We start from the raw sequence: 11548 nt of genomic DNA, 5'->3' as shown, positions 1-11548 counted from the left end.
TCCCTGTATCAAACGCTGTCGTTTTTGGCAACTAACCATTGATTTGACCCGTTTGGTTGTTGCAATTACTAAGTAAGATTTTTTTAGCTTCTCTTTCGTTTGTGAGTTCTCGAAGAAAAGCTATAAAGTATAAACATTTTTTTGTGAATTTATCAATCAACGATGACGATTCTCACTGTACAGTCTTCGTATATCCCATCTCGAGTTCCGGCTATGAAGAACTCGAATTTCGATCAAATCCCGTCGTGGGTTTCTCTGAAATCGAGCACTTCTTCTTCATCCCTTAAAATCGAGCATAAGCAAGGCCAAGTCGAGAATCTTCATTTGGTTTCGTTGTCGAAACATGGGAAGCTTAACGAAGCATTTGCGTTTTTCCAGGAAATGGATAAGGCTGGCGTCTCCGTTAGCCCGTACTCGTACCAGTGTCTCTTTGAGGCTTGCAGAAATTTGAGGTCTTTATCTCATGGGAGACTCTTACACGATCGCATGCGGATGGCTTTCGAGAATCCTTCCCTGCTTCTTCAGAACTGTGTGTTACAGATGTACTGTGAGTGCGGGAGCTTGGAAGATGCAGATAAACTGTTCGATGAAATGCCTGACTTGAATGCAGTCTCGAGAGTTACGATGGTATCTGCTTACGCCGAACGAGGTCTTTTAGATAAAGCTGTTGGTTTGTTCTCAGGAATGCTAGCGTCGGGCGACGAGCCTCCTTCTTCCATGTATACTACACTCTTGAAATCTTTGATAAATCCTGAGGCTTTAGACGTTGGTAGACAGATTCATGCTCATGTTATGCGTGCTGGGTTATGTAACAACACATCTATAGAGATTGGGATCTTAAACATGTACGTAAAATGTGGTTGGTTAGTGGGTGCTAAGCGAGTATTCGATCAGATGGCGCAGAAGAAACCAGTGGCTTGGACAGGATTGATGGTAGGTTATACTCAAGCTGGAAGAGCAAGAGATGCTTTGAAACTATTTGTGGAGTTGGTGATCGAAGGTGTTGAATGGGACAGTTTTGTGTTTTCAGTTGTTCTTAAAGCATGTGCTTCTCTTGAAGAGCTTAAACTTGGCAAGCAAATTCATGCATGTGTCGCTAAGCTTGGACTGGAATCTGAAGTCTCGGTTGGAACTCCACTCGTCGATTTTTACATCAAATGTTCCAGCTTCGAGTCTGCTTGCTGCGCATTCCAAGAAATCAGTGAGCCAAATGATGTTACCTGGAGTGCAATCATTTCTGGATACTGCCAAATGAGTCAATTTGAGGAGGCTGTTAAAACCTTCAAGTCGTTGAGAAGCAAAAATGCAGCGGTTCTAAATTCGTTCACATATACTAGCATATTCCAAGCATGTTCAGTACTTGCAGATTGCAACATTGGTGGCCAAGTCCATGCAGATGCTATAAAAAGAAGTCTGATTGGATCTCAGTATGGAGAAAGCGCTCTTATTACGATGTATTCGAAATGTGGATGCTTAGATGATGCACATGAAGTCTTTGAGTCAATGGACAACCCTGACATTGTTGCTTGGACGGCTTTCCTATCAGGTCATGCTTACTATGGAAATGCCTCTGAAGCTCTGAGATTGTTTGAGAAAATGGTGAGTTGTGGTATGAAGCCAAACTCAATTACCTTTATTGCAGTTTTAACCGCCTGCAGCCATGCAGGCCTTGTTGAACAGGGAAAGCATTACTTGGACACAATGCTTCGAAAATATAATGTGGCTCCGACTATCGACCATTATGATTGTATGATCGACATTTATGCCCGAGCAGGCCTATTGGACGAAGCTCTCAAATTTATGAAGAATATGCCTTTTGAACCTGATGCAATGAGCTGGAAATGCTTTCTAAGTGGCTGTTGGACTCATAAGAATCTTGAACTGGGCAAGATTGCTGGTGAGGAACTTCGCCAAGTGGATCCAGAAGATACAGCTGGATATGTGCTACCATTTAATCTTTTTACCTGGGCTGGAAAATGGGAAGAAGCTGCTGAAATGATGAAACTAATGAAGGAGAAAATGTTAAAGAAGGAACTGAGCTGCAGCTGGATCCAAGAAAAAGGTAAGATTCATCGTTTTATAGTGGGTGATAAACACCATCCACAAACTCGGGAGATCTATGAGAAGCTTAAGGAGTTTGACGGTTTCATGGAAGGTGATGTGTTTCAGTGTAGTATGATAGAGAGAAGAGAGCAGCTTCTTGATCACAGCGAGAGACTTGCCATCGCATTTGGGCTGATATCGGTGAATGGCAATGCCCGTACACCGATTAAGGTGTTCAAGAATCTTCGGGCATGCCCAGATTGTCATGAGTTTACAAAGCATGTATCTTTGGTTACAGGACATGAAATCGTCATCCGAGATTCCAGAAGGTTCCACCATTTCAAGGAGGGAAAGTGTTCTTGTAACGATTACTGGTGACTGGTGGTCTTTAGTGTCTGTATCAGTATATACTTTACATTTGGATAATCCAACAAGTATGAGTCTGCAAGTTGATGGTAAGAGCGTGAAAACGTGGATATATTATATGTCAAAAGTAGTATGTGTAATACAATACTTAGGTTTGCAAAACTGGATTAACATTTCCTGACTGCAAAGTACTCGAACCACACAGAAGAAAGCATGTATGATATACAGTACTGTTAAAGCTGAGGTAACATGACTGCTCTGGGATCCCAAGGTCACTACTTACTGGCTGGACCTGGAGGCTTCCCACAATCTACGTTCTATCCGCAGCTTTCTTAGCTCTGTTAGTCCTTGCTCAACTGAAAATTAGAACAAACCAATTTAGTAATCGTCTTATGGGTACTCCTCTCCTGGCTGAAAGGAATTTGGTATGTTAGGTTGTACCTTCAATAGCGTCATGTGAAGATGGGGAGTGTGCGCTCCTGCCGATCCAGAATCTAAGACGTTCTCTCGCAATGTCCACTTCTATGCCAACAGATTCTGCTCTTCTCCAGAAGTACGTGAGCCAAGCCTGCCAAAAATTCCAAAGGATTTATGTTGAGAATGTAGAAAGGCCACGATTGACTCCAGAAGAGTCTCCAATAGAATATACATAAACGACAGAATTCAGTACAAAAGGGGCAGGATCAGATGAAAGAAAAGCCAATGATAGAAAGCAAGAAAAGGCTTATAGTTGTGTACCTCCTTGAAGAGAACATCCTCAGACTCTTCTGGAGTCAATTCTGCAAAGGGCCACAGACCAAATTCAGAATTATCCTCAAGAATAACAAGTATTGTCTGCACTCTTTGTTGAGGCAGTATATGAAATGTGAACATAAAAAACTGACACTCAAGTTATATTTTTCATGCTTATATGAATTATCCTCAAGAATAACAAGGGTTTGTCATTATAACTCGGTGGATTATGATTCACACGATATATTTAATTTCATAACACCAAGATTTTGAGCCAGATATTCAGCGATATAAGTAGCTAAATGAACTTACCAAGTGCCTCCATAATCTTAGGACCACCTGGTGATTTTAACTCTGACATAAGACAAGCAGAAAATAAATCAACTGCCAAGAAGCATAGCATTTAAAATGCGACACAAAACATAGGTAAAACATGTACAATATTATCTTAACAGTCTCGATAGTGGAATTAGAAGCCTGGCTAAAGTCGCCTTTTTCAGCTAATGCAAGAGCAACATAAATTATTGGCATCAAGAAGAAGCTCACCGATATCAGACAGTCGAGTAGAATTGGCCAACCTTAGCTGGGCTAATGTAATAGTAATGGCAACTTCAACCTTCAAAAGAACAGACATAGTCTATGAGAAAAATGAAAGAGGGCACATGAACCAGAGTGAGAGATAATGAGAATAAACCTTCAAAGAAGTTAGTTCTTTTAAACCCATTTCCACAGAGAGCATACTTTCAATATTTCCCTCTCCTGTTAGATCATTTATATCTTGAACAAGCTGGCTCCTCTTCTCGTTCTCCTCAGAATCTGGTCAGATATTTTCATAGCCAACAGATAAATATACGAAAGAATATGAGAAGTGAGAATCAAAATTATAGAAAGTTATCACAATAGATATCTTAGAAACATGATTGAGTGATTGCTTGCCTTTTTCCCAACTTTCTTCTTTAGCCTTCTGCCCAGCTGACAGCACAATCTCAAAAGGAAGAGGTGCCAGAGATGACCAGTATTCATATTTTGATGTAGCAATATCCGAACATATGCCTGAAATACAAATATGCACAGATGTCTAGAAGCAAAGTTACATGATGGCATAAAAGTTCTAGTTATGTCATTAAGCAGATAAGCTTGTTACCCCCTACCATATCTGGTAGCTAAACCCCAATATCGAGCAAGCCAGCATCGCTTAAGAACAACTTCCTCCTGAAATTATACAAGGGTGTCTTACATAAACACTACCATAACCTTATATGTAGACTGCGCAAAAACATGAACACGAACCATCTCTTTTTGGGTCAATATCATTCTATGTGTCATCGTCCGTAGAGCGTTGACTTCAGATTCTGCTCCTTGAACTCGTGCTACTATAGCAGCCGTCTCAAGTTTTGCATTCTGAATCAAAGTGAAATACAGAAAATACAGGATTTCTTTACTTTGACTTATTTTCAACTCATAGAACATGTGACACATGGACAGGAAATAGGGCCTACCTCAACTTGAGACCGAAGAGCAGTAGTCTCTTTATTAGTCCCTTCTCTATTCTGCCTTGCCTCTTTAAGGGCCGCCTGTCATAGAGTGAGAATTGGTGAATCTAAAAAGCCAGAACAAAATCTTCATACTTGGAAACAAAATCACCACATAATACTAAAACTTGAGGAACCTCAGACTTTGGAATACCTCTCTTTGACGCAAAGCAGCTTCTTTTCTGCAGCATGTAACAAAACACATTCGTGTAAGCATTTCAACCCAGTAGGAAAAAACGAAAAACCTAGCAACCAATTGTATTGATATTGACTACCGGCTAAGAAGTTTAGCTTCCAAGGATACACCTTCCCCCAAAGAAGTCACCTAAAGTTTGAGTCAAAGGTGAGACAGTATTTAAAAACCAAAAAGTTATGCATACAGCAAGTACATAATTGGTCCAAATTACCTGTTTTTCAAGCTCTCTCACCCTAGCTTCCGCTTCCTTGCATCTCTCATCCTCAAGCCTAAGCTGTTCATAAGCTCAAACATATAATCAAACTACTCTGAAATAGATGGAAACCTAAAAGAAAAGACTTTCTACCTTTTCAAGAATACTCTCATTTTCCTCTTGCAGCATATCGAGCTGTGATGTAATGTAACTGTCAGTTTCCATCTAGGAAATAAAAATATTAACACATATGAAAACAAAGAAAGGAATTAGCATATACTTCATCACGAAGCGCGGATGCTTCATGCTGGTCTTTCGAATCTTTTCCATTAAGATGACCAATATCAGCTAAGACCCTGCAATGACAAACAATTCCAAGTCATGAATACAACAAACTCAGCTAGTTGTAAGACCAAGATATATTTTGGGAACTCAATTCTCACCTCTTTTCACTCTGATGATTCTTAGGAGTTACAACTGGTAATGAATGGGCAGTTTGATTCCTTTGAGCCAGTTTACTCGGCACGACAGGCGGTTGCGATGCACGAACAGATACGGCTGGAGAGTTCCGAGATAACTGAGAAAAATTCACAATCAGTCAATCACCAACAGTTTGTCCGATTAGAACATCCCATAAATAGTTTTCCCTTACTACTACATTCCCAAATCTTACAATCAAAATCCCACATTTTCCAAAATTAGAAACTAAAAACCAATTCCCTTAAATCTCTATGATTGAAAGTAATCAAATTTGGTAAACTGAGTGGATTTGGTTTCTACTAAAGCCAAAAAAGGATTCAAATTTACCGCAGGGGAGGAAGATCTAGCGATCTTGGGAGGAGGAACGACAGCAGAAGCAGAAGGTTTAGGTTTAGCAACTGTGGAAGAAGCATTTCTAGTGAATGAGAGAGGAGGAGGAGCACCATATCGGAAACCTAGATCATCACCACCGACTTCATCATCATCATCGTCGTCATCATCATTGTTGGTCTGTGAAGCCATGACCTTAGCAAGCCTCTGAGCAGCAGCTTTAGCAGCGACGTTTTGAGCTCGTTTGACGTTAGACATAGTAGTGACGGAAGAAGATCGAGCATGGTGATGACGCGCCGGAGAAGAAGGAGCTACGGCGGCATTGGTGGCGCCAGACTCACCGCTCCATTGACGGAAGTAGCTAGGGCTTTCGGTTCGTGCTCGTTCCATTGTAATGAGAGAGATAGAGGGAGATGCGAGACCTAGATCTTCTTCTTGGTGATGGTGTGATTATGGAGTCAGACAAAAGACATCTTTGTTTTGTTTTTTTTTTCTTTGGTAACAACAAGAAGAGAGAGTTGAGTAAGTCTCTACTTTAGTTACTTTACCAAGACAAAGTGGGTAAGACCAAAACAACAAATTAGTCTACTCTAGATTTTGATATAATACAACACTTTCATACATTCTTGTTGCTCTCAATCAATGATTTATGAGTATATCATTCTTGGCCGACAAATTCTCCATCTACAACAATTTGTCACCAAGTTTGAAATGGTATACTTTTTTGGTCGGTTCATGTTCATTTGTGGGATCTTTATAAACCTCCAATAAAAAAGTCTGAAATGCATTTCATCTCTATAAATCTCCAGTTAGGTGATTTTTGTGAATCATTTGATCACAAATTAACAAAGTGATTTCGACGAAGAAATAAGTAAGGTGTTTTGTATGGTTTTATAGATTGCTTGAGATCTTAATCACTTTTTTTATGTTCATAATTGAATATCATTACCTAGACTATTAATTTTTTTAAGTAGCTTCAGGTAGAACAAAATAGTAATGTACTTCTTTTTTTTTTATGCAAGTAAAATATCATAAAAGGGTCTTATATAGAATACAGCTATAAAATATATATGTATAGAAAAACTGAATAGCCCTATATTGTATCTTGTGACTAGATTCTATGGAGAGCTCTACACTGACTTGCTCCCATGCGATGATAACTGTTAAAAAAGATTTTGATCGAAATGGGTTTTATATGTGTTAACACAGAGCATAACGAGATGCAGTGTATCTTTCTCTCTGTTCTGCATATTTTTTTCTTAAGTTATGCAACTTCGAGTGACATGAATCAATTAATTTTGGTCGGTTTTATATTTACAATTGATTTTGGTTCGGTTGACATGGTTTTGAAATTACGATTAATCTTGGTTCGGTTTACATTGGAAATCAAATAAGGTTTTGAGTTAAAAAAAAAAAAAAAAGTCACGCGATGGGATTTTCAGAAATAAGTGCGTTGAATCAAATAGCCACGATTTTGGGGGTTATAGCCTACAGGAATTGGTGCGAGTGGGTATGAAATAGAGCCTTCTGATTGGCTGAAAAAAATGAAATAGTAGTGATGCTCCTCCTCTCCTATTTGTACTCCTCCTCTCCTATTTGTATTATTATTAACTTTTCGTCTTTTTCTCCAATTGTGAACAAAAGTATGAAAATTTAGGTGGAATTCTCAAACAAATGAAGTGAAATGATTTGGAAAAGCTTTTTATTTATGCTTCTTCCTCTTTTAGACACAAACATTTTTTTGTTCATATAGCTAAAACCAGCTGAGAATGAAATTAAAAGCTTCTGGGTGGCGGCGTGGAACATGAACATTGACAGAGAAGCTTACTGATTCTGTAAATTTTCACTTTGTTGAAATGGATTACTGATAGGAGTTTTGATTTTGGTTTGTGGATTTGTTCTTAAATGCATTTGATTCTTTATTTACTTCACAGTTAATGAAGTTATTTTCTTTGGTAATATGATCTATCATCTGTTATGTTCTATGATGTTCCTCTGGCCATTAAAAATGTTGTTCCGCAAGAAAAAGCGCGAGAAAGTAATAGTATCGTTTATGATTGAATTCAATGAAAACTGTGTGATGATGTTAATGGTATAACAAACGAGCTAATTGGTACCACATGCATAATCTCAACGGCCCGATAATATGACAGCGCAGATCTGATCCAGTTTGACATTGAGTTGGTTTAGTGAGAGACCCAATCAGGCCCATTTCCTCAACATAAAGCAGCAACATACAGTATGTATTTGTTATCAACTATTGTCAAAATATATATGGTCACGTCGTAATAGTAAAAGAGTAATACGGCTATCAGATATGATGTAATACAACATGAAAAAGGACAATGTATAATAAATATTGAATACATTTTTCATGCGTTAACGAACGTTCCCTTGCAACCCCCAGAAGATACAAGAATTATAAAAATAAAAATAAAACATCAATCGGGGGGTATGCATAGACATATATTCCTACCGAATTAGATACTCTTTCGTTCTTGCTCATTTGGACATATATCGCACCAACAGAAGGCCTTAAAAGAAAACATAAATAATCGAAACCACCCGAGCCAAAACAAAAAAAAAAAAAAAAAAAACAAGAAGAGGAGAATAAAAAAACAATTGAAGAAGGTGGTGGGATGTTGAGTTAAAGAAGAAGAAGAAGAAAATTTGGTGGGCAGTTATTTTTCTTTTTTTTTTATTGAGAATAGAAGATATGGTTGTTATATAAAAATAAAATAAAAAAATAGAGATAAGTATATATATAATATATAGTTAAGAAACAGTCCTACCATAATGGAGGACCATGAGATGATCAGAGGTAGATGAGTTTGGAAGCAAAGTAATGTTTTGTGATAGAGAAGAACTGTCTGATCTGCTTCCTGATCTCCATATTGCATCTCTTACGTGTTGTAGTGTCAAGACTGGCTCCAGTTCTTGCCCTCTGCATCTTATCTCTACCTGCTTTTCGTTTTCATTCCCATTAATTAGTCCCACATCTAATACATCAACATGTTTGTTAATCTCAATCATCAAAACTAGCTCATCATACATGTGTATAAGACAAACCAATTAGGCCATAGTTAAAAAGAGAGTTTTTGCCTATCTTTCCGAGTAGCATACATTTAATATATTTGATGGGGGTATGATGTGTGAATGTGATAATAGCTAGTAAGGTTTTAATATGAGATCATTGCATCGTAGGGGTGACGGAGTGGAACAAAGACACGTGTCATGGTGGCTACGCAATGCCGTAATTATGTCATCCCTACTTTACTTCTAAGAGATTCCTGATTTTCTAAACACTCACTATATGTATATATGGCTTTTTAAAGAAGAAGGAGCAACACCAACAATGACACCACCACTTATTATATATTTCACATTTCTATGTATATATAATATAAGCTAAAGAAAACTACACAACACACATAATTTATATCAAACTACTTGATCATGTATATAATTTGAATGGTACCCACGATGTCCTAATCTTAATCATTTCGTGGCCCACCATTTTTTTCCCGACCCTTAATGTATTTTCCAGTATGGACTTTTTTTATGTTCTGTCTTAATTTCTGAGTATTCATTCATTCAACTAATGGTACAAAGAAAAGTTAGATAATAAGTATTTTGTATTGATTCTTCTACTACTATATAGTTTAATTAACTCTTACTATGTTTGCTTGTCTTTTAGAACGAAAAAATCTAATATCCAATAGGAAAAGGTTAGTTGCAGAAGAATTGAACAATATAACAAATATAGATTGTGCTATAAATAAAGTTGATTTATAAACGGAGGAAACTCAATGGAGACACTACCCCATGAAAACTTCACCATCATCTCATGCACGTCTTCTCTTTACGTTTTGCTGACTACCCAAAAAGCATTTTAGTTCACATTCATTTTTTTTGTTTTCTTAGTGGGACTATATATATATAAATAGCATTATAATGTAGTTGATGTTGTTAGATACCGGGACCCTACGGTGTATTAATTAACGAAAAACATACCAAATGGAATACGTACTATCTCTAGCTACGGTTGTTTATAGATTATCCTTATTCTTTGGTTTGCATCATACAAAATTAGCATATGAAAGTGGTGTTCTATCTCACATATCAACATCTTAATATTTTTTATTTAATTATCAACGGACCCGAATATTTATATAACCAATTGAAATATAAAATAGGGACCATAGCAGTCGTAGTCGGATATGCATAGATATTAAAATGGTTTTGCATGCATATCATCACTAACTTAAAAGGGTATCATGTACATTGCTCCCTTATCTGCCCTTTAGTGCCATTTTGTTCTTTTTAAAAAAATGCAACTGCAATGATTCTGTTGTTGAAGGCGACTTCATGCATTGCTTTTGCCCGACGTAAAATACATTATTTATTCATTACATAGAACATAGATGTCATTATATATATAAGTTTTATTCTAGCTTATTATATTAAGAGAATATTTACTAGCATACAAAAACACATTGGACTCCGTATATTTTGCAAACCTAGATTTTGGAAGTTGCGTGCTTTATTATAAGGAGTATAATATAAAATCATGTTTGGTAAAGCAAATATTATCATCAATGTTGTACGTAGAATAGTAGTTGTAAGTGTGATCTAATAGTTAAAAAAACAAAATTTACTCGATTATTCTCGTCGACATATATTTGTGATAAAAAATAAACAGATATATGTTGAATGGACAAATGTGCACTCTAGTAAAGTGTTTTTTTCTTTCTTTTTTTGGTATTACGCTCTAGTAAGGGCCAATCAAATTTTGGAAATGGAGGTCTCAAATATTGTTTATATAAGTGGGGGCAAGACCATTTTTGATTCGTTAAACTATGAGGTGCGGAGCCTATGCTAGCCTAACTAGCAAGGATTCACCAATGGTTTATAAGACCAAAGATTTGAGATCACAAAGCTCTTTAAAAAAAAAAAATATTGTATGGTTAAGTCATGTGATTTAATTTGACCTATAAATATTGTTTAGGTGATCTACTGATTAAAACTTTTGAACACATTACAACATGCGTGACAGATTGGCAAATTATGCACTGGATGACGTCTAAAGTTATACCATAAAACAAAATCCACGCACGGAAAAAAAAAAACAGTAGCTAGCCGGATCAGATCAGAGTTTTCAATTCGTATGCATTGTTATTAAGAAAATATAGTGGACATGTTAATTAAACAAAGTCTTGCTGATAAAGACATGATATGTGTGTGATTCCAAAGAAAAGGAAAACATATAATTTTTGGACTGATAGACGTGGATGGATGATGGGAAAATTTTAAGAAAGTGCCGCACTTAAAAGAGGATATGATCAGTATGATTGATGGGGAAAGGCTTTTCCAAGCACCGAAATCACTAGGGGTTTGTGAAGGAAATGGTCCTACACGAAACACTAACATACAATTAGCTAAACCAAGGCTGAGAGAAAGATGATGATGAGCCACTCCTAGCATAAGCATGACGGTTTCTCTAAACCTCAGTTTATTACATGCTTCTCATTTGAAGTGTCCGTTTAAAAAAAAGAAAAAATCAAATAGCTGAATATATATATCATATAAGACCAACATTATTGGTTAGATATTAGACTAAGATATGTGAAGGAAAAGATCTTGTGGAAGATCTTTTCCTTCACATATCTTAGCCTA

At 36.9% G+C, this 11548-nt stretch overlaps 3 protein-coding genes across 3 annotated transcripts in view; 1 reads left to right on the top strand and 2 right to left on the bottom strand.

Annotated features, from left to right (window-relative positions):
• Positions 1–41: 41 nt before the first annotated feature.
• On the top strand, positions 42–2521 carry LOC17884305 (pentatricopeptide repeat-containing protein At5g13270, chloroplastic). Its single transcript, XM_006289951.2, has one exon. It carries the CDS (start codon positions 163–165, stop codon positions 2419–2421), a length of 2259 nt encoding a protein of 752 aa, XP_006290013.1. The 5' UTR covers positions 42–162; the 3' UTR covers positions 2422–2521.
• Positions 2500–6432, bottom strand: LOC17883500 (coiled-coil domain-containing protein SCD2). The gene is made up of 17 exons (XM_006286714.2): positions 5870–6432; positions 5506–5639; positions 5343–5418; positions 5216–5257; positions 5081–5143; positions 4949–4998; positions 4828–4855; positions 4641–4715; positions 4432–4542; positions 4293–4353; positions 4078–4194; positions 3836–3957; positions 3688–3757; positions 3454–3495; positions 3148–3188; positions 2851–2977; positions 2500–2765 (listed from the first exon to the last, which is right to left on the bottom strand). Exons 1-17 carry the CDS (start codon positions 6260–6262, stop codon positions 2689–2691), a joined length of 1629 nt encoding a protein of 542 aa, XP_006286776.1. The 5' UTR covers positions 6263–6432; the 3' UTR covers positions 2500–2688.
• Positions 6433–8592: 2160 nt separating this feature from the next.
• The window catches only part of LOC17884120, a 7729-nt gene continuing 4773 nt past the window's right edge, over positions 8593–11548 (bottom strand). Inside the window, exon 4 of the mRNA XM_006289795.2 lies at positions 8593–8833. Coding sequence (XP_006289857.2) covers positions 8648–8833 — 186 coding nt within the window. The 3' untranslated portion in view covers positions 8593–8647. The remainder of the gene's footprint in view (positions 8834–11548) is intronic.

Source organism: Capsella rubella, unplaced genomic scaffold (assembly GCF_000375325.1).
Source record: "Capsella rubella cultivar Monte Gargano unplaced genomic scaffold, Caprub1_0 scaffold_6, whole genome shotgun sequence".
NCBI lineage: Eukaryota > Viridiplantae > Streptophyta > Magnoliopsida > Brassicales > Brassicaceae > Capsella > Capsella rubella.
Note: the sequence above shows the minus strand (reverse complement) of the source record. Positions and strands in the feature narration are given on the sequence as shown.